The sequence below is a fragment of the Mustela nigripes genome, chromosome 10, assembly GCF_022355385.1.
Source record: "Mustela nigripes isolate SB6536 chromosome 10, MUSNIG.SB6536, whole genome shotgun sequence".
NCBI lineage: Eukaryota > Metazoa > Chordata > Mammalia > Carnivora > Mustelidae > Mustela > Mustela nigripes.
Genome location: NC_081566.1, coordinates 16,108,720 through 16,133,148, shown reverse-complemented (window position 1 = coordinate 16,133,148; position 24,429 = coordinate 16,108,720). Strand labels below are relative to the sequence as shown.

The window sequence follows — 24,429 nt, the reverse complement described above, 5'->3', positions numbered from 1 at the left end:
TTAACAACATTAAAAACAGACTTCACATACACATTAGCCTCGATATCAACCCCCCTTCTTCCTGTGTCTCACCTCTAACTGTTTGATCAGACTGGCTTCTTGGGCTTTCAATCTTTCCTTCTGCCTTTTTCTCTGTTCCTTCTTTAGCTGGTCCACAACTGATTTTCTTTTCCGCAGCTCATCCTTTAGGGCTCTGATCCTACCCTCAATGTCACTTTGGTCGGATGTTGTTTCTGAAAGAGATACAAAATCTCTTACTTGGTTTTAACTTAAGAATAGTTAATTCAGGGGCGCCTGGGTGGCTCAGTGGGTTAAGCCGCTGCCTTCGGCTCAGGTCATGATCTCAGGGTCCTGGGATCGAGTCCCGCATCGGGCTCTCTGCTCAGCAGGGAGCCTGCTTCCTTCTCTCTCTCTCTGCCTGCCTCTCAGTGTACTTGTAATTTCTCTCTGTCAAATAAATAAATAAAATCTTTAAAAAAAAAAAAAAAAAAAAAAAAAGAATAGTTAATTCAGGGCATCCGCATGGCTCAGTCATTTCAGTGTCTGACTCTTGCTTTTGGCTCAGGTCACGATCTCAGGGTCCTGGTACTGAACCCCACATCAGGCTCCACATGCAGGGAGCCTGTTTAAGATTCTCTCTCTCCCCCTCTGCCCCTGGCCCCCTTGCTCCCTTTCTTTCGCTCTCAAATGAATAAATAAATCTTTAAAAGAAAGGAGAGTTAATTCAATAACTATTAATTATATTATTCATGAAAAGCTGCAATGTGATATTAAACTTGAATTTGAGCTTTTGAAAAAAATTTATTAGTGATTTACATTTCCTCTCTTTTTCCCTACATCTCTATTGGGTGGGAGGGGTGGGGTGGAGGGGAAGGTTTCCTCCTATTTTTTTCACTTCCTAATTATACTATTTGAAATGGCAAATAAAATCTCAAGGTACCCCATCTTGGTGAGATAAGCAACTAGAAGTTGAAAAATTTTTAGGTTAGTAAAATTTGGACATTTTTTAAGGAATTATTTCCCAATGACAAGATAATCATATTTATCTGCCTTTCTCCTTAGTTGTTAATAGTTTTTAAGTCATATTAAAATCAAATTGCTTTTCTGTCTTTTGTTGTTTTTATTTATTTATTTTAAAAAAGATTTTATTTATTTATTTGACAGAGAGAGATCACAAGTAGGCAGAGAGAGAGGAAGGGAAGCAGGCCCCCTGCTGAGCAGAGAGGCCGATGCGGGGCTCCATCCCAGGCGCCCCTGTCTTTTGTTGTTTTTAAAGTAGGCTCCACTCCCAGCACAAACCCCAATGTGCGACCTGCACTCACAATTGTGAGATCAAGACCTGAACTGAGATCAAGAGGCAGATACTTAAGTAACTGAGCCACCCAGACACCCTGAAATTCTGTCATTTTATTTTTTTTTTTTTTACGATTTATTTTAGAAAGAGAAAGAGTGTGTATGCGAGCAGGGGGAGGGGCAGAGGGAGAGGGGGAGAGGGAATCCCAAGCAGACTTCCCACAGAGTGCAGAGCTGAATCGCAGGGCTCGATCTCATGACCCTGAGACCAAGATCAGAGCTAAAACCAAGAGTCGGAGGCTTAACCAACTGAGCCACCCAGGTGCCCTGAAATTTTGTCATTTTAAACTGACTATGAATCATCAGATGATGTCTTAATGCCACATAAAAGGAAACAGAGAAATTAAAAAGAAATATACTCTGCTATAACCTTTCTTTAGAAGCTCTTAAAATATTTAAAATAAATGAAATGAAACTAGTTAAATATTATTTTCTTCCCAATAGTTCCCTTTACACACAAAGCAGATGCCCAGTCACAGCAAAATCATGAAAAAGACATTTCATTATAAGTGCCACATACATGCTATGAAAATAGTATCATTTAAAGATGTTGCTTAGGGAAACCTTCTTAGGTCCCCTCCCTCCTCAGCAGCTTTGTACCACTACTTTGCTATCGCTCAGTAAACCCTGATTTACTACCCACCAAAAATTTAAATAATTAAATAAGCAAATATGCTGCTTATTTCACTACATATGGAAATTACATAGAAATACAAATGACTATTCCTCACACTTCCTCCTAAACTCACACAATGGTATCAGTTCCACACATTTATGCTGAGTGAGACATTTAATAGCAATAGAAATACTATTGTAGGGGCACCTGGGTGGTTCAGTGGGTTAAGCCTCTGCCTTCAGCTCAGGTCACGATCTCAGGGTCCTGGGATCAAGCCCCGCTTTGGGCTCTCTGCTCAGCAGGGAACCTGCTTCGCCTTCTCTCTCTGCCTGCCTCTCTGCCTACTTGTGATCTCTCTCTCTGTCAAATACATAAAATATTAAAAAAAAAAAACTATTGTATATAGGCCTGAAGACTCAGATGTACACTATAACACTAGACCATTAATAACCAGGTGTTTCTCAGGTTCTTCACATTAAATTGCATGAGAACTAGTTACAGAATTTACTTAAATTCAAAAGGATTATAGTCTTTTTTGATAGTATGATCCAATATCTGGATTAGAGATAATGAAGTCTAAGTGCCTGTCACTTCTCTGCCCTTGACTTAAGGAACCTCAGTAAAGTCACACCCATCTTACACCAGTGGTGGCATCATACTGAGCCTGCAGCATGGGCAAAGCTTACTATTTACTGATTAACACTCACAAAATAACGTAATAATAAAGTCCATTTTCAATTCTGGATCTACTACTGGTCACCAGTAAGGTGTCTGCTCCCTACCAATTTCGAGAATTGATGTGAAAATTAAGTAAGATGAATAAAGCACACAGCACCTCAACTACCACAAAAGCTCAATAAATGGTGGTAGGATTCATATTCACCTAAGACCAACGTTTTATGTAGCTGTAATTTAGGTAATCTATTTTTTGGTCTGAAACCTAAAAACGGTGGTGGTGGGGAGAGAGCAACTATCTCCCTTTCTTTTCTTTTATCTCCTTTTCTTTTTTCTTTTTAATTTCTGAAAAAAATAATAAATTGGCTTCAGGGTTAAAAGGTTCTGAACACTTAGCGGCAGGCTTTGTAGAGATTCGATTGATGGTTCTAGTATAACGACTGGGAGTAGGACTGCAGGCTGACCTAAAAATTAAAACCTTTCTAAAATGAGGTATAAACACAAACCTTTTCATCTTCTAAAACTGTGCTTCCGAAACTTGAGACATTACTTTGATAAAATTGTATACAGGACCATTATACTTCCACAGACTTAGTTTCAACTTTGCCCCCCTCCCAAAATGATTATTTTACTATATTTTAAAAATTGCATATGCCAGCAGTGATTATTCTAATAAAAACATTTATCATCTATGGTTGTGAAGATTTAACAGTGGATGATGAAAAACTTGGGAGTTTTTAGATGATAGACCTTAGAAAATGTTTCTATTTTTAAGTACTAAAGAAACCAAAAGTATACAAATGAAGGGCAGAAATTAAATAAAAGTCTATGAGAGTGAATGGGACTATATTATATATCTGCCCAAATATAGTATTACTGCATAGCACTTACCATTAGTAACATCCAAGAGAATCTCTACATGAATTTATTGCCTTTATGGAATTCTCTCCTACAGGGATTTTTTGGGTAGTGCGGGAGAGGGGAGGGGACAGGTAAATGACACTTCAATTTGTTTAAACACATCAAGATGGAGAGAATAATCTAATTGAAAAAATTATGTGGCCTACATTAATTTGGCTTGTAACAAACCTCCATCACGTAAGTGAGAAAGGCATTACATAACTCCACTACATTAAGACTGACCATAAACAGTGCAAATAATGATGTCATCAGTAACAGGTAGATAGTTAAAAAATCTGAGCTATTTCTCTAAACCTATTCTTACTTGAATTATGTTTTATCAATAAAATAGTGTCTTATTAACATTATCACTAATCCTTGCCCTGTAACTCATGCAAGGATGGTTATACTCTTATTCTATGGAACAAATGGAAAAGATTATCCAATATGGGAAGGAAACTTGGAGAAAGTCACCAGTGAGTAATACAGCCAAGATAAGAATCCACACTTCCAAGTATCAAGTTTATGTCTACTGACATGTTACTCCACTGGCTGTAAATTTTCACCAGAGTATGTGAAAGCAAATATATAACACAATAATTTTCAACAAATAAATATAGTAGACAACATTCTTCAACTGGGTCGACCTAGTAATTCCATTTCTAAGAATTTATTTTTACTGAAATACTCAACAAGAAAATATACATGAAAATGTTCGTTAGAATATTGGCAATTTTGAGAAACTCTAAATGATCACCACTAGGGAAATGGTTAAATATGTTATGGTATATCCTCTCTTTGAAATATTATGCAGTTATTCAAAGAAAAAGAGTGGTTTATAAATATGGGTGATGGAAAAATCCCATGATTTACTATTGTTTGAAACACTGAAAACTGGGGGTATAGAAAAGGATCAAAGACCAAAATAAGAATAATATATTTCACTTTTTTTCTATAAAGTGTCTACTCTCAAATGCAAACTAAAAATGAGCTCCAAAGGCATACACTCAAAGAAGTAGTAATCATCCTTGGAACCCTACATAAACTGAGCACTGCCTAAATAGATATGTTTCCCAAGAACAAATCTTATAGACTGAAGTCTTTGTTCATTCTTTCATAATCTAATACCACAGAGTCTTATAGGAGCATAGAGGTTAAAGGAAAACAGACAATGTTCCCTACCGCCATTTGCAGTCTATTTTCTACCTTTCCTCCTTTGAAACTTACACTATCCTGCACTACCTCTTCCTATCTCTCCTCATGGTCATCATTAATTCATTCAAGAAACATTTAATAAATACCTGCTATTTGTAATGCAAAGTACCTGCTAGGTTCTGGTGCCATAACTTTTAAGAAGATATAGACTCACCTTTCTAGGAGTCTATATGCTAGTAAAGGAGACCTGCTGAGTAAAGTCTGGTTATAATTTATATACTGTCTGGTATAACAAGTTGAAGCACAGAGCACTATGGGAACACATAAGCAGTATCTGGCACATGGAAAAAAAATTCAACAAAATGTCTGATGAACAAAAGACTGCCCGTTAGCAACCCAAGAATGTAACAGTTTGTCATATTTTGTATAGTAAGGGAAATAATTAATTACCAATGAAATTATGTGATTTAATCTTGGCAAGCAAAAAGCCTTTACAAATACAACAAAAGATAACATTATTAACAGATGGATAGACAAAGCTTATTAAAGAGGAATTCAAATATAATACGAATAAAACTAATTCCTTATTATTAGTCTTACCTGACTGTGTCATAGATAATGACTCATCTGACCAACTGTAACAGTGTTGATGGGACTTGACAGGTAGACGATACTGTCCTCCAGTCCTATGACTTCCTTTGCTAGACTCCTGCTTTGACACAGATGTGCAGCTTTTGGGAGGTGACTGTTCAAACAGAAAACCAAGTGTGAATTGTTTTGTGAGACATTTGTAAAATCTATTTAACATTCGAGAAACCAAGCAGTTAAAGATAATATTTACAAAGAGTTTTAAGTTAACTCTGTGACAATAAAAAGTAAAAACAGTTTACAAATTATATAAAGGATAAGACCTCAACATTTTTAAAGTCACAGAAAAAAGCTATATAAAGAAGTATGCTTTTTAAAAAATGTTTATAATAAAGTAAGTGAGTGGCTACTGTTTAAGTGATATTTATCATCTATTTTTTAATTTAAAAAATTCTAAATATGGTGCAGGTATTTTTTTCAGCATAGTATTTTAATTTCCTTCAGATGTATTCCCAGAAGTGGAGCTGCTGGATCATATGGTAGTTCTCCATTGACAGATAATGGATTAAAAAAATGTGTACGTATACATGTGCATGCACACAGAGACACACAAACACAGACAGACACACACACACACAGAGGAATACTATTCAGTCATAAAGAAGGAAGGAAATCCTGCCATTTGCAACATGGATGGACCTTGCACTCTGCTAGGAGAAATAAATCAGACAGAAAAAGACAAATACTATATGATCTCACTTTTATGTAGAATCTAAAAAAAAAAAAAAAAAACCCAAAGCAAAAACAAACTCACAGAAGAGATCAGATTTGTGGTTACCAGAGGTGCGGGGAATTGGAAGAAGGTGGGAAAAGGTACAAACTTCTAGTTATAAGATATGTAAGTCCTAGGGATGCAATGAACACTGTGATGACTAATGAATGCTGCTGTACAGTACATGTAAGAATTGCTAAGGGAGGAGCTTAACCATTCTCATTATAAGGAAAAAGACTTTTTTTTTTTTTGGTTACTGTATAAAGTAAGGGATATTAACTAAACTTATTATAATAATCGTTTCACAATATATACATGTCAACCCATTACGCTGTACACCTTAAACTTATACCGTGCTGTGTGTCAATTGTATCTCAATAAAACTGAAAAAAAACTTTAAAAATACTAAATATGTACTAGTTTTGTGGAAAGAAGGAAAAAAGAGGGGAAAGAAGAGAAGAAAAGAGCAAAAGACTGTCCACAGAGCGTATTACAAAGGATGTAATTTCTACCCTGACATCAGGTGGAAGTGAGAATGCCGACTTTGATATCTAGCTATTACCACTTCTTATTTCTGTGAATTTGCACAAGTTTCCTAGCCTGCTAAGCTTTGGGGTGGGACTTAACACAGTATCTACAGAATTGTGAGGATAATCCACATAAGGCATTTAGCATATTAGTTGACACTTGGTAAGTAGCAATCAACAAATATTAGTTTTTATTATAAAAACCATTTTAAGACATGCTAGTTTTAATTCTTTGACATATTTTCTTGAGAGGGAAAAAAATCTAATTTTTAGAGCTTGATCAGGCAATGGTTATTCCGAATCTTAACAATGCTAGGTAGGATCTAATCAATACACAGGAAGTAATAATAAGATTGTGTAAAAAACATACTTTGTTGTGAATTCCATGCTACAATTATGTATACAAGCCTATTGCCACAGAACTAAGAATTTGCTAACATAATTTAATTAGAAAACTTTTATAATCTAAAACCTCTGTTTTCAGGTATGTGCCCAAGACATTGGAATATTTTGCAACATAGCACGAAAACAGCTTCTTTGTTAGATTGTTGTTTAAAAAGAATGGTTTTCCCTCAAATCTTACAGATGCATAACACACATGAATCTGACTGATTTTTTTTTTAATATTTTATTTATTTATTTAACAGACAGTAATCACAGGTAGGCAGAGAAGCAGGCAGAGAGAGAGGAAGGGAAGCAGGCTCCCTGCCGAGCAGAGAGCCCAATGCGGGGCTCGATCCCAGGACCCTGAGATCATGACCTGAGCCAAAGGCAGAGGCTTTAATCCACTGAGCCAACTAGGTGCCCCTGACTGATTTTTTAATGGGAAAATGCAATTCATTCTTCATATCCATAATAAATTGAAGGTTCTACCAAAGGGTATTCCATTCTGAATGTAAGTGTATTGTATTCCTTTTTTTAGACATAGAGAGACCTTAACAAAGTTTCTCACATAAAATTTAATAATATGTTAATTCCTTTATATACTTTATAAAATCAATATTAAAAACAAAAGCACTTTAAAAAAAGAAAAACACTTAAGTTTCTAGCTTAGGTTTTTATCAGATAGTTTTTTTTTAATGAAGTACAGAATTAAGGACAATGCAGAAAACCTTATTCTAATAGTGACTATTACTCTAATTTAGAGTCAATAACCATTTCAGATCTGCTTTAAAGAGATGAAACCACTACTTTTATTCCAATTTATAAAGGCAGTTATTAACTAAATTACAGATAGGCACAACCAAGATCTTATTGTTTCTATTATATGACAGATTAGATTTTAATAAGAACTTGTATCATTCCAATATATTATCTTTAAATTTAAATTCAATGTAAAAAAAAAATTTTAAATTCAATGTAAATTAAAGTTTTACTTATTTAAGTAATCTCTACACCCTATGTGGGGCTTGAATTCCAGACTCCAAGATCAAGAGTCACATGTTTACTGCTGAGCCAGCCAGGTGCTCCAACCTTAAATTATCTTTCGAAGATTTTAGAAGTTCCTGGGGTGCTTAGGTGGCTCAGTTGGTTAAACGTCTGCCTGTGGCTCAGTTCATGATCTTGGGGTCCTGGAATGCAGCCCCCCATAGGGCTCCCTGCTCAGCAGGGAGCCTACTTCTCCCTCTCCCTCTGCAGGAACCCAGCGCTTGTGCTCTCTTCTCTCGCTCTCTCAAATAAATAAATAAATAAATAAATAATCTTTTAGAAGTTCCTATCCCCTCAATATCAATAGACTTAATAATATATAATTTTATAACTGCCACTAAAACTAAGATTCATATATTTATAAATCTTTAGAATTCAATGAAAATCTTTACTCCTGTTCAAATGTCATATACGGTATGTTACAGGTATGGGCGACAGGCAACACTATCACGAATTGCTAAGTTTTAAGGAATAAATATATATTAACTTACATGTTTACTAGGAGAGGTAGAAGATTCCAGTTCCTGTGAAAACACCATTTCTTCCGTAAGTACACTATGATCTGGGCTCCCTGGCTGCTCCTGAACTACAGACTCAGATGGAAGATAGCCCACAGCAGCGCTGCCCAGCTCTTCTGGAATAGAGCTTTCACTGTGTCGGTGAGAGTAGGAAGGTAGTGGAGATTCTGCTTCACTTGTTATTTCTATAGAGAGAGTAAAAAGAAGAAAAAGTCCACAATCTTGGTCAAAAGAAATGTTCAATTGTTATATTTTTATTTGCTTTTGCATAATTCCACTTGCTGCAATTATAGTTTTTAATCCCATCACTTAATGAATCATATTAGTATAAAGTCTGTTGGTCTAAGAATTTGGGCTGACGCAAACTGAGAGAAGGGCTTAGTTGAAAGGAGAGGGAACGGCTTTACATTTTTAAAAGTATCTTTAACGTCTGGTCTAACAGAAGACAGTTGGATTCTCATATCTGCTTCTGTCTGCAATCTGGGGCTACATGTTGCTTTGGTAGAAGCATATGCAGAAAATCTGGCCTCACAAAGAATACATGTAATTAGAAAGGAAAAGAGTATTCCAATAGTCTTTACAGATAATTGTGGGGATTCTTTTTTGATGTTACACTGAAAATTGACACTTGGTACTTTTTTACATGTTAGAATGTGAAATCTGAAGTCCTCTATCAATAAACTTTGTGATCTGTTATATTATAATCCTTTGATCAACTTTCCACTTTCAATGGATTTTTTGACTCATGCATGATTTTCTAAATCATCACTGGGCATCTGTAAAACACTGCTTCACTGAGTCATGAAGATCTTCCCAGTGTTGACACACCTCATCATACAATATGAAAAGAAGATTCTGGGCCAAAACTCAGACTTGTAGATGCCAAGCTGCTCCACCACTAGCCATGAGCATGGAAGCCAGAGCCGCAGCTCCCACGTGGCTCCTCTGGCCAGCCGGACACCTCAGATGGGAGCTATGCCTAGACCAGCGCCAGCAGCTCAGCCACTGGCAGCGTCTCCACCATCTGCTGCACCCCGGCAGCCAGGTCTCATGGCTCAGATGGCCACCGCTGCAGCTGGCGTGGCTGTGGGCTCTGCTGTTGGGCACATGACAGGTCACGCCATCACTGCGGGCTTCGGTGGAGGAAGCAATGCTGAGCCTCCAAGGCCTGCATCACTTACCAGGAGCCTCAGGAAACCCAGCCAGCATCCCAGCGGCCGGGATCTAGCCCATGCCACTAACTGTTTCTCTAAACAGTTTCTGGAGCGCGACCACAACCAGGGTGACCCTGCGCTTTGTGCAGGTTTCAGCGAGGAGCTGCAGCAGCGCAGATGTGCGAATGAATTAACCTGATCGAGAAGTTCAGACTGAAGATACGGAACATCACCTCTCATGACCAAGTTGATTTAACATAAAAATATGATTAATAGTGGATATATAAAGTATAAAACACCAGTTAAATCTCTCCTTCATCATTAAACACAGTTTTCTTCAGAATTGGAATGAAAAAGGGTGTTCTTACTATACAGAAGTTCACTGAGACGGTCTGAGTTTGGGGCGGGGCAGATGTCTGTGTGCCTCCTTAAGTCACCTTTTGTAATGTTCTCGTTTGTGAATTAATTAGAAGAGTGGTTTTCTCCCCTCTCCAAGAAGATGATTCTAATTAATATCACCACCCATCATATCAGGAACATCTTTTAAGTACTGGAAAGCTGTCCAGCTCACAATGGGGGAAAAAGCATTTCCAAAATCCTAAAACTTTCACCTTGAAATCTTAAATTTTATCACTCACAATAAATACTGTCACTTGTGCTCCTTTCTTGAAGAGTCAGAGTTAACGTAATTTATTTCTGAGAAATTGTTTGCCAAATACCTAAGTGACCATGGTTTTTAGTCATTTAAGTACAAAGAATACTCCATGATAAAAATGGCTAATTCAGCTTGCAACTCAAATCACTGCATTAAGTGCTTTTCTTCAAGGCAACCACTCTCCTTCAGCACAGGCAAGTGCTTTATGCGTATTTCCTATTCCGTCACACAAAATATTACAAAGATATATACTCAAAGGTTGAGACTCAACAAAATTGGTATTTGTAAATGCTTATTTAAGGACCTCCTTCTGTAAAACCGGCACATTATCCGTAGTGCAAAGTGTTGAAGAATACAATGACTACCACCACCGCTAGGCGCCACTGCCTTGATTCTTGCTAAGGCATCAGCAATTTCGCTATTATATTTGCTACATTGGTGTAATGTCAACACAGTGAAAAAGGCAAACAGCATGTCAGCATTATTATAAAAATAGTACTAATCTCCCAGATCCTCTGTGAGGATTTCAGAGACCTCCCCAGACTTTCACGGGCCATACTTTAAGAAACACTACTCTAGGATTCATACCTGGGATTGGAACCACAGAATTGTAGGATCTGTATACCTCACTTCTATTCTTTTACTGATTGTTTTTACTTCTTATTTTTATTTACTTATTTTGAGAATGAACATGAGCACGAGAGTGGGGAGGGGCAGAGATTCTTTTTTTTTTTTTTTAAGGTTTTATTTATTTATTTGACAGAGAAATCACAAGTAGATGGAGAGGCAGGCAGAGAGAGAGAGAGAGAGAGAAACAGGCTCCCTGCCGAGCAGAGAGCCCTATGCGGGACTCGATCCCAGGACCCTGAGATCATGACCTGAGCCGAAGGCAGCGGCTTAACCCACTGAGCCACCCAGGCGCCCTGGGCAGAGATTCTTAAGCAGGTTCCACAGCTGGTGCGGAGCCTGATGTATGGCTCCATCTTAGAATCCTGAGATCATGACCCAACCCAAAACCAAGAGCAGGAGGCTCAACCAACTGAACCACCCATGTGGCACTCAATTACTTTTATTGCCTCTTTTTTCAACCTGTTTTTTAAACTAGGTTTAACAATTAATATACCAGCAGGTCCTTGTTCTACCTACGTACCAACAAGTTTGACGGGTATTGTGAAAGCATTGAATGATGGCCCTCAAAAAGATACGTTCCTGTCTTACCCCCCAGGAACCTGTGAATGTAATCTTATTTTGAAAAAGGTCCTTGCAGATGTAATTAAGGATCTCATAATGAGGCCGGCCAGGGGGCATCTGACTCTTGATTTAGGTTCAGGTCATGATCCCTTGTGGGATCTATGTTTAGCTCAGAGTCTGCTTGGGATTCTCCCTCTGGAACCCCCGCCACCTTCTGCTCACATGCTTATGTGTATGCATACTCTCTCTCTCTTTCTCTCTCTCTGAAATAAATAAAATCTTTTTAAAAACAGTGGAAGGATCTCATGATGAGATCACAAGCTCAAAGAAGGAAGAACTGTTTCCTGGAACCTTCAGATGGTACACAGTGCTGCCAACATCTGCTGTTGTTACTTCTGGCCTCCAAAAGTGAGAGACTAAAACATTTTTTAAGCTATCAAATTTTGTAGTAATTTGTTACAGCAGCCCTAGGAAATGAACAGAGGTATCAAATAGTATGTCTTTGTGATTTTAATACCTTAATTACTAAAAAAGTTAAACATCTTTTCAGATGTTTATTGATAATTTGGACTTCTTCATTTGTGAATTATCTGCTCTTTTGCCCATTTTTTAAAATGTCATTTTATTTTTGATTCATAGGAGTTGCTTGCATATTCTTATACTACTCCTTTGCCAGTCATATGTGTTGCAAATATCTTTTTATTTTGTTGTTTTACTTTTTTTATGGTGTATTAATGAACAGAAATTCTTAATTTATTGAAGTCAAATTATTGGTCTTCCTCTTTATGGTTTTGCTTTGTATAACACATTAAAGAGATCTTTCCCTCCCCTTTATATCATGTAGATATTCTCTTACATGGTCCTCTAAAAAGTTCCTTAATTCTAATTTTTAGATTTAAGCCTTTTTAAAAACAACAACAACAACAACAACAAAAAAAAAAACTTTTAGCTGAGTCTTTTTTCTTTTCTTTTTTTAAAAAGATTTTATTTATTTGACAGACAGAGATCACAAGTAGGCAGAGAGGCAGGCCGAGAGAGAGAAGGAAGCAGGCTCCCTGCTGAGCAGAGAGCCTGATGCGGGGCTCGATCCCAGGACCCTGGGATCATGAGCTGAGTCGAGGGCAGAAGCTTTAACCCACTAAGCCACCCAGGTGTCCCTTAGCTGAGTCTTTCTAAACTGTCAATCTAGGGATCCAATTCATTTTTCCCTGTCTCCAAAATTTATGAAAGTCTCTTTCATCACTGTTCATCAAAGTTACCTGTGTTGGAAGCCAACTTTCCATATATGCAAGAGTCTTTTTCTGGGCTGTTTCATAGTCTATTTGTCTATCTCTGTGCAAATGATTGTTTTAATTATATACTTTTACAAGTTTTGATATATAGTAAAATAAGTTCTCCATTAGCAGTGTCTTTGCTTTTTGGTCCTTTGTTCTTTCATATAAATTTTAAAATGAACTTGTCAAACTTATGAAGAACTCTTGCTGAGTTTCTGACATAAACTGTCTTGAATCTATAAATAAATTCAGGCAGAATTAACATCTTTATGACACTGATTCTGTGAGTATGGAAAAGCTTCCTATATATTTTGGTCTTCTCTAATGTCTCCTAATAAATTCTAAAGTTTTCTCCATAAAGATCTTATATATTTTTAAGTTTATCCCTAATACTTCACATTTTTTATTTCTATGATAAATAATATCTCTTTTAAAAATCAGATTTTCTGGGGTGCCTGGGTGGCTCAGTGGGTTAAGGCCTCTGTCTTCAGCTCAGGTCATGACCCCGGGGTCATGGGATCGAGCCCCGCATCAGGCTCTTTGTTCAGTGGGGCGCCTACTTCCTCCTCTCTCTCTGCCTGCCTCTCTGCCTACTTGTGATCTCTGTTGTTCAAATAAATAAATAAAATCTTTTAAAAAAAAAAATCAGATTTTCTAACTAATTTCTGCTGCTCTATAGACTTGTAATTGAATTTTGTTTATAAATTTTATATCCAGCAACCATGCTAAACTCACTTGTTAATTCTAATAACTGACATGTAAATGCTGGATTTTCTATATGCACAGCTTTAACATCTGTAATAATGAGTTTTGCTTCTTCCTTTCACTCCTTAGGTAAAAATAAAAACATCTTTGTCTTATTTCCAAATTCAAAGGGAAAGTTTTCTATGTTTTATCATTAAGTATGGTACCTTGGAGGTTTGGTTTTTCATTTTTGTTTATAGATATCCTAGATCAGGTAAACAAAGTTCCCTTCCATTGCTACTTTATCTAAAATTTGTTTTATTACAAATGCTTTTTAGATTTTATCAAGTCCTTTTCCAAATCTATTGAGATGTCTTGTAATTTTTCTCCTTTAATCTGTTTAAGTAATTTGCACCACATGATCGATTTTTTAGAATGTGTTAAACGCAAATGGCCATTTCCATTTCATGGAATATACCTATTTTTTCTAAGTTTTCAAGTATATTAGTTATTCACAATGTTCTCATATTTGCAATGTTGGTGGCATTTGCAATTGTATCACTTTCTTCACACTTAATCATTCACCTTTTAAAAAATATAATGAAGTAAATCTCCCAGTTATCTTAGGCTTTGGTTTGTAGTTAGAACAGAGTTAGTATTTATTACCTTTCTGTTCTGTTCTCTCATCCTCAAGTTCTTTCTTAGGAGTTTTAGGTTTTATTAATTCTTTGTCCCAGGCAGCCAAAGCTTGTTTTTCCATTTGACGGATTTCTGCTTCCTCTGCATCCAAACGTCGCTTCCACTCAAGCAGCTCCTCTGCATGTTGTCGCCGTTGCATTAGTTTTTGCTCTCGTTTTGTCAGAAACCTATGGTCACACCATGAAAAACAGTCAGAGAACAAATCTATGGACAGAAATCGCTCCGAGAGCTCTACCACTCATTGCCTTATGAACAATCTGTGTAAAAACAGGACATTCATACTACTCCTTTGAAAAACTTTGAAATAACAGAAGCTTTGATGGTGAGTCAACATATTCAGAAAACAAAAGAATTTATGTTTTACTTGTAACTGTTTATAAAGATAAATTCAGAAAAGAAAATCTTCAGAATATCTGGACAGCCATGGCTGATAAAACATAACTTACATATTCACTTCTCATAGGTGATTCTTTTCATAACAGAAGATATAAGGAATTTATTCTGAAGGTTCAGACCAGAAACACACAAATCCAAACCCAAAACAACAAAGACCAAAACAACAAGAAAAACAAATCTCAAAGCCCCCAAATAAGCAAGCAAACAAAAAAGACATGTTCATGTCCCTTTCTGACTTTTACTTTCAAATTCAGTCTAGTTTTATTTCAGGTATCACTACACCACTCTTTGGTTCCCACTGCCTGAGGATGCAATGTGAGGTGATAATTACGGAGAGCACCACAGTCAGAGGCCTTATGCATATAAACATAACTAATTATTTACTTAGGTAAGAGGATGCAACAAATGCCTCAAATTTCTCAGTGTAGCCCAATCATTGAAATTAAATAGCCCAATGTATCTCAGCTGCAAAGGGTTAAGAGAAATTACTGATTTAGGAAACAGTTATCTAAGTAGTTAAAAAGCTACTACTAAACTCTCCTCATTTATAGATGCCAAAGCTAATTAAAAGGTGGGCTGCTCCTATTACTGGTCTTAGATCTGTACTGGTGGCTAATCAACAAAAATGCATTCACACATCCAACAAACACTTAATAAAAAGCACAAAAACTGTCATTCCACTTCTTGAACAATCAGCATATCAAATTAACGTGGAAACAAAGATAATCTATGGGACATTTGACAAGAGGCCCCAGGTTGTTAAGAAAAAAAAAAAGAAGAAAAGCAATCAAAACAAACAAAAAGAACAGAGCATGCTCTATCAAAGAGTGCACTGAAAAAGGTGCAGTTACCTGACCAACTGGTTGTAGATATACAGCTGGAATTTGGGATGAAGGTTGGGAAAACAGACACTGAGAGAGGCCCAGTGATGAGACGTAAAGACAGAGAAGAAGTAGTGAACAGGAGAGCAGTGTCTACAAAATAAGGAGGAAGATTTTAAAACCAAGAGATCAAGAGGCAGAAAGAATGAGAAAGGGAAAGCAAAAGGGCTGAGTGGAGAACTTTTAATACGCTTCCTGAATAACATTATACGCTACTCAGTTAAAGCGAGTGTTATGCTCTACGTGACATATAAAACATGTATGACTATAGATCTTACCGACGATTTCTGAATAAACATGCCTTTCTTCTCAGATGTTGCTTAACCATCATCTATAGTTTCAGGCAGATTTGCTTGTATGTGAGTAAAGTTATGAGAAGTACAGTATGGAGCTAAATAAGCTTTCCCATAAGCTCTAACATAGACTATAACAATTACGGCTGTGAACCTAGTACATCCGCAATTCTATACATGTATATCATCCTGAGCAAATGATTTCTATATCCACACCTGGTCATATATTTTAAGTCTTAAGTTAAATAAAAAGCACTATGTTTGCTTTACCTAGCCTTTACCATCATGATCTAGCTTGAAAATAATAATTTAGAAAATAAATTTAGAGTTAAAAACACCTTGTTCACCTCTACAGCATGAAATTTACTGCCCGTAGGACCTACCAAAGGTATCTTGCTTTATATTTACAAAGGCCCACTTTAATAAGATTGAAATACAATATCCAGTCTATAAAATATTAGAATGCATAATTAAGAATAAACTAAGCTAGTCATAATAAATACTCCTGGTTAAAAAAAAATCATGCTATGGACAGCTCAAGCATAAGGTTAAAAGAAGAAAATTTCACATGCTAAAAGTTATAAGTAGAAAATTCTCTTCTTCTTAAATAGTAAGTCGATCATTTATTTATATATATAAGTATATATATATTTGAGAGGATAAATAAGTCTACTAATAGTTTGAAAGGTTAGTTCTCTTTGACAGAGCACGCTCCTGTTCACATGCACACAACAATAACCTGTAGATCAAGGCAACATTTTTTGCCTTGGAAGGGCAAGGAATATCATTATGTCAAAGAAGTGAGAAAATCTAGGTATAAATCCATTTATTCATTTGGATTTTAAAAAAGTTGGTACAATCTTGCATAAACATGTATCTTTAGATACATAGACTATTTCAACGTCTGTTTCCCCATATACAACTGAATATTTCACCTCCCCTTCATTTACTTATATACACACACTCACACATACATACACATTCTTATTTGGATTGCCTTGATTTTAAGCACTGAAGTTCAAGGAAAAACAGTTTTGCCAAATTTTAGTAAGACACTGCAATCTTCCTTGCCATTCTTTATGACTGTATAACAAACTTATTTTGATGCTAATTATCAAAATATTACACAAAAACAAAGGTACTTGGCAAAAGGTCCAAAAAATCTATTCATAATATTCAAATATCACCCACCCTCTTAAGTATAGAACTGCTAAATGCATGCATGACCTAGTACAAAAAGTAGAATAGTATTGGAACATGTGAAAAAACTGTAAAAAAAGAATTACAATTTAAATTTATCCAGCCCAATATAGAGACTAATAATTTTCTCTACCAGAACAAGTACTGAGCATTTATTTTTCACTTGTAAGGATTAAGCATATTCAAAAGCTAAGTTAGAAATGAACAACAACAAAAAATAGCTAAGTAAAATAGCTCAGTAAAATATTTTCTTGAAACAGAACTGGCAAATTAACAGAAAAAGTCAATTGCACAGTGTTTTGTTAATGAATACATGTTTCAGGATTATAAAAAATGCACTTATATTGTAAATAATGCCCCTCACCATAATAAACAAAATTCAGATTTCATTTATCAACAGTACCAAAAAGATAGGGCTATTCAGTCTATGGCTTTTGCAAATATATATTAATTATGACTAATCTTTTTCACAACTTAAACTTCTTTTCTTTTAAAGATTTTATTTATTTATTTGACTGAGACACAGCGAGAGAGGGACCACAAGCAGGGGGAGTGGGAGAGGGAGAAGCAGGCTTCCTACTTAGCAGGGAGCCTGATGCGGGGGCTTGATCCCAGGACCCCCGGATCACAACCTGAGCCAAAGGCAGACGCTTAATGACTGAGCCACCCAGGCACCCCAAAACTTCAATTTCTTTTGCTTTTCACTACAATGAGAAATGGAAATTATTTATATATGTCAGACCAATAAAAAGGTCAGGAAAAGCCAAATATCAGAAATACAAACTTTAACAAAGGCATCGCTATTTCAATGAAACATTAAAAAAGGAAATCTTTCACTGTAGCCAAGAAAAGTTTGATAGTTTCAGAAAAATATTTGTCACAGAATTAGAGTTCAGAGGGTTAACAATAAGCAATAACATACAATGAAAAAGTTCTTCCCAAAAGTTAGCTAACCTTCCTGAGGGAGGACTGCTTTCTGACAGGCGTTTTCTATCAATAAAGTAGTAATCTCTTGGAAGACTGCTTTTGCAAATCTACACAACAAATAATAGTGTCTACTATCAAAGGTTCAAATGATTTTGTTTTTAAGTGTCTACTGTAGCAAATGACTATAAAATTAACTCACTCTATTGACTGACATTTATTTACTGACATTCCAATATAATTGGAGGAAATCTAATTGTAAAGTTTTGGTGATCTGAACGGTATTTAAAAACCAGTTTTCACAATGTTTTGTTCTAGACATTAAAAAGTATCAAGTAACAATACTCTATAGCGCATCGCTAATTTTGAAAAATACTCCAGTTTATCCTCAAATTTCAGCACCATCATAAAACATTAAAAATAATTCCTTTGCCACTGCTGTCCCCACCCCATCCCAAGCCACAGACACAACTGCATTGCTTCAAACAACAAATCAAGTGACTGAATACTTCAAAGGCCATTTCTTTGATAAATTGCTCAAATGGTTCCTGTAGTAGCTGACAAAGGAAGGCAGAACAATAATACAAAAATTCCATGTGTTTAATGTTTCAGATTCTGAGAAAATAATTAATAAAAGTTGGAACAAAATCAATAAATGTAAGTCAATTTGTTATTTAGAACTTTTAAAGCTTTAACCAAATCTGAAATAAGCACCACATAAACTGACTCATCTCATAAACAGATTTAAGATTGGCAGTTTCTTCTACAAATGTGATTAAAATTACCAGATTATCATAAAGACCAGCAATGAAGACCTTACTTGATGAGCAAGGGATCAACAAAGAAATTACCCTTGAAGTGGTCTTTCCTCCAATATTTACCATTCAGAGACATTTGGAGGCATATATAAAATGTCAAGTCAGTTATAAAAATTCACAAGAGATTATTCTGAATTCAAACATCCATGAAGCAAAACAGTATGCCTATACAGACTAATGGGAAATTTTATCAGAAAAGGAAGAAAGCATCTTTAGTCTACATTTCAATAAATTCCTATATGAAAAAGCCTTATTTAGTTTATCCCATGAAATCATCCAAAAGGCATTATTTACATGTTTATAAATATTTGGTTTTGCCCCCTTATATTTATTTTAAAAATTTGTATTTATTCTTTAAAACTTATTTTCATAACCAATTTAGGTATTTTAAAGTCATGAAATGCAATTTAACTAAGCAATGAAGGGCCAATGTATAACACTGTACCTATAGTAAGTAAGGCCTGATTTACAACTGCTTGACTGTTCAGAAACTAATTAAACCATAGGTTAATGTCACATAAATAGAGAGCATTATTAAACATGGTAATGTGTGACAAAGGATATCAAGCTACATCTGGGGTTCAAACCGTTAACAAAATAAAATAGCAGTCAACAAAAAATTTTAATGGTTTTCTTTCTAGGGGCGCCTGGATGGCTCAGTCATTAAGCATCTGCCTTCAGCTGCAGTCATGATCCCAGCGTCCTGGGATCGAGCCCGCATCCAGCTCCCCGTTCAGCAGAAAACCTGCTTTTTCCCACTCCCACTCCCCTGCTTATTTTCCCTCTCTTGCTGTGTCTCTCTGTCAAATACATAAGTAAAATCTTCAAAAAATTTTTTTAATTTAAAAAATTTTTTCATTAACATATAATGTATCATTTGCCCCAGACGTACAGGTCTGTGACTCATCAGGCTTACACATTTCACAGCACTCACCATAGCACATAACCCCCCATTTTTTTAATGGGTCTTTCATATTTAAAGAAGGTAATGGTTATAAAGTCAAGGATAGGATTCACGAGCAGATACTTCACAAGCATATTTAATAAAATGTATACTCAGAAGAGTAAACTCTCACATAAATGTAACTTTATATGGTCAACATTGACATAAAACTGAGCTACATTTAAGTAGAAGTAGCTTTCTTTAAAGGAGCCTCTAAAAAAATAATACTTAGAAATGTTTTAGAAGAATGGTTGGCCGCCAAATCATTTAACATCCTAGAAGAATTTCAGTTTTTCTGGTTTCAAATGAGCAATCCACACCTACTTATAAATTAAAACTTCTATTTCACCTCAGATTGAGAGTGGTCAGAGAGCCACAAGATGATATCTCAGGATATACCATTAATTGTTTCCCCAAGTCAGTAGACATATTCTCAGATTTCAGAGAAGGTATGAATTTTACACTTACTTTAGCTTTTAATAAAAGAAAGATGGAAACATTGTCTTGGGTATATGTGCCATTACTATGTTGGTTTTTAAAGTAAGAAACCTGACTGTATTAAAAACAAGAAAATTTGTTTTATAGTAAGATCTATAGTTAAATGACTTCCAAGTTGATTTAACAATTCTGCTAAAATGCTACGGAATTCATAAAATATTACATTGTATCAGTCTAATCTAATGAAGTACATTAAAAATATTTGTTGCTATCATTTTCAACATGAACAGTAGATATTTATTAAAAAAATTACTTTTCATCCATGCGGCTTCTCATTTTTTTCAATTTCTGCATAATGCTGCTAGTTTCACTGCTGGAAATTGAAATGGGGGAAGGACTACGGGTCTCCAAGTCAGTTGGGCCAGGACTGGTTGCCTTATTATCCTTTGTATCATCATCACTATGAGAGTCCTGCAAATAAAAGAGGGCAAAATTTTATAATTTTACTGGAATTTAAGATCTCAAAATAACTTTAAACATTGTTGTTTCAAAATTAAGTTTATCCTCAAGACCATATTTGTAAAACAGCTGCAATTAAGTAATTACTTAAAAGATAAAATTATATCACACATTTAAAAATGGCTAAAATACAGATTTTGTTAAATATAGATTACATATATTTATATATAACCCCAAAGTTATCATTTCTTTTTTTATTTTATTTATTTGAGAGAGAGAGAACATATGCAGGGGGCGGGGAGCAAAGGGAGCGGGAGAAGCAGACCCCCTGCTGAGCAGGGAACCTGACTCAGGGCTTGATCCCAGGATGCCAGGATCACCACCCAAGCCAAAGGCAGACACTTTACTGACTGAGCCACCCAGATGTCCCCTCAAAGTATAATTTGTTTAAAAGACTGAAAAAAAATTAAAAAAAAAATCTTCTGCTACTAGCAATCTAGTATTTGACTATCCTAATATCTTTTAAATTGAACCACTCAAAAGGAGTATAAACACCATACACACACACACACACACACACGTACAGATACAAGAATGAAGGGAACACATAAACTTATTTAAATAATATTGAGGGATGGATCTTTTTTCTTCCCAATTCTAATGGGGAAAGTAGTATTTTCTCAAGTTAAAAGGTTTATAATGAAAACATTCAGAACTATTGGTTTAATTGCCACATTGTTTCTCATGAGCAAAAAATAACATTAAATGCTTAATGTTACTGCTTAACATTAACACTTGTCTTTCCCACAAATAGTCATTTAGTCTCATAACTTTTCAGGAAGATGAGTAGGGACAATCATGACCATTTTTATTTTGTGAACAATACAATAGCAGAGGTCTTCTCCTTCCCTTTCTGCCTCCTAAATGATTCAATCCTAAAGGCATTAGATGGAACAGAGCAAGGGAGGGGTCCAGGCAAAGGCAGAGGTGGACAAGGGGACCAAAAGTGGTGTGTTCCCACTGGAATGAGATGAAAAGGGCATCTAGTACAGGAGGGGAACAATGAGGATGTCCGCAGGGGAGTGGTTCTATATGGCATGTCCCAAGTCCAAACAGAGTGAGGTGGCATTCCCAGAGAGTACAGAAAGGGTAAGGAGTACTGAAAAAGGGAAAGGAGATGGCGGAATAGCTTGACTTGGGAATCAGAAACCAGGGGCAGTGAGGATATCCACATGAGGAAAGGGGTGGCAGTGGTTATGGGAGATGGGTTACACAGAAGAATGATCAAATCATTATCTATATTAAGCGAGATGGTAACCAGTTGTCTATCAGAGAAGGAAGTTTCAAAAAAGAGAAAACGAGGGGCTGGGGGGATGGGGTAACTGGGGAACAGGTATTAAGGAGGGCACATGATCTGATGAGCACTGGGTGTTATACACAACTAGCGAATCACTGAACACTACATAAAAAACTAATAATGTACTATATGTTTGCTAATTGAACTTAATAAAAAAAGGAGAGAAAACGAGAATGGAACTTATGGTGCTGGATTGGAACTGGAAGAATGGGTATGAACTCATAATATTATATACTGTACGTATATGTACATATAGAAATAAACGTAATGCAAAATGAATTTTTTATTACATCTACATAAACATATATATTGTCTACATTTGTTGCTCTTAGAAGGACCAAAACCCTAAGAGTAATGAGCGTGCTTAGCACCTGATCTTGGTTTCTGAATAACTTTTCTCCTTACAGAACAGCTGATTCCAAGTCTGCGGCAGGGAAGGTACAAGATGATCCTGAAATGTCTTTTTGCAGAAAACATGGAAATTCCTCAAAGACTGACGGAGACATGTCAAAAGCACACAGAAACTTGAAAAGGCTCCTAATGGTCTGACTTGGGACAAAGCGAGCACCAAAAAAATGATAGTAACAGATTTAACACTAAATAAAACAGGAATCTATGAGTCCATACTAACATAAATAAGAGTAAGTTTAATGAAGAATAGAAACTTACATATGTAGTCCCAAAATAACTCATGCAAAGTAATTATTATTTACAAAGAATAAAAAAAAAATTATTATTTACATCATCAGTAATGGGATAAATCAAAATAGGGCACCACCTGATTGAATGCAGTGAGAATATAGTATCACGTCCGTGATATTCCAGCTAAAATGCACAATCTGAACTTAATGATGAGGAAATATCATACAAATCCAAGTTGACAAACATTCTACAAAATAGCTGGCATCCAATCTTCCAAAGTATCAAGATCATGAGAGTCAAGTAACTTTTCCAGACTGAAGGAGACTAGAGAGATACGAGAACTAAATGCAATATGTGATTGTGAACTTACCTTCTGATAAAAGCACATTATTGTGACAACTGGAAAACTGTCACACTCTCAACTCAGAAGATAGAGTTCTTTGTACAGTGTTGGAAATTTTCTATAAATTTGAGATTGTTTCAAAATTTAAGTTGTATTTTAAAAATCAAGGCAGAAAATGCCAAGATTTAACTATACAACTATCCAGTGTGGGTTCTCTAACACTACACTGACACTTCACAGTATCTCAGAATAGATCCAAATTTTGCTTTTATCTGAATACCTCCTTTGACTCTTATATCATTATATTAATACTATATGGCTAAAATTAAATATCAAAAGCAAAAACAGTCCCTCTCATTAATTATCAGGAATATATCTGGATTGACAAGCAAGAACAAGGCTCTCTGTCCCAAATGAGTTTATAAACGGAAAACACTTTTTCAACTATTATATGAACCATGTGTCCCTTTCAAAACTTGAATATTCTGTGGGAAAAAAAATAAAAGCTCTCACTATACATAAAGGCACATACATAGAACTTTATTCTAGTTCACCTATCAACTATCACAGTCCTGGGATGAACATATCCATCAGATGAGAAAGTGAGGCAGAATTAGGCATTAGCAAGCAACATGAGGCAGAAAACGAATAGTGATTTTGTATAATTTACCAATTTATTCTCTCCTGCCGACTTTAACTTCTCCTGTAACTTTATGGTGGTCTGTCGGATCCTCTCTATCTCCTCCTGCTGTTTCAGAATCAGTTGTCTTTCCTTCCGAGCTGCCTTATTGGCTTCTTGAAGACGTTTAATTTCTGCCTAAGGTTTAAAGAATTAGGAGAGTGGCTGAAATTTGGAGGATACAAGTTCCACGGTAGCATTTTAAGAAAGCCCAATCATCACATACATCAAAACAAACAAACAAACAAACCATAAAGTATTCGAAGTAAAATAGTATCAAAAAATTCTGAAGTACTGAAGGAGGAAAGTCTCATAACCCCAACATGTTAAAATAATTTAACATGATCCCTTAATTTAAATAATTATAATTACAACAGACTGATAATTTTCTATCCCCTTTTTAAACTTAAGATACTTCATATTTTTCACATTTTTCCATAGTGCTACTTGGTCTTCACACTTATTTAACAGTTGCATAACAAGTAGTTAATGTAACAATTATTACTGGTTAGATGAACAAATCAAAGAGGATAAACCCTATTATGGCCCTTAAAATCACTTAAAGATTGCTTTAAAAAAAGAACGGTCTCCACCAGAAACATTTAAGACTATACTGCACCAAAGTCTCTCCACACAGGGTATAGCTAAGTTTTCTGTCACTTATTAAGCAAAAGATGATATACTTCACAGTTAATAATTGTTAAAATTTAAGAGACTGTCCTCTTTTTCCATAAATTTATTTTAATCTGTGTTCCTATCAATAATGTAAGCTTAATAAAGACAGTAAAAATTAGCGACTTATATTTTAGTCATGTTTTATATTTTTTTTTTTTTTGCATTTTATTTTTTTTATTTTATTTTTTTTTT

General features: G+C 35.6%; 1 protein-coding gene and 1 pseudogene across 1 annotated transcript in view; one reads left to right on the top strand and one right to left on the bottom strand.

Moving 5' to 3' along the window:
- Nucleotides 1-24,429, bottom strand: part of CEP350 (centrosomal protein 350) — a 132,430-nt gene that overhangs the window by 29,001 nt on the left and 79,000 nt on the right. The window contains 6 exon segments of the mRNA XM_059412706.1: nucleotides 73-233; nucleotides 5,300-5,444; nucleotides 8,506-8,717; nucleotides 14,157-14,356; nucleotides 20,396-20,553; nucleotides 23,554-23,700. Coding sequence (XP_059268689.1) covers nucleotides 73-233; nucleotides 5,300-5,444; nucleotides 8,506-8,717; nucleotides 14,157-14,356; nucleotides 20,396-20,553; nucleotides 23,554-23,700 — 1,023 coding nt within the window.
- Nucleotides 9,412-9,947, top strand: LOC132026295 (coiled-coil-helix-coiled-coil-helix domain-containing protein 2-like; annotated as a pseudogene).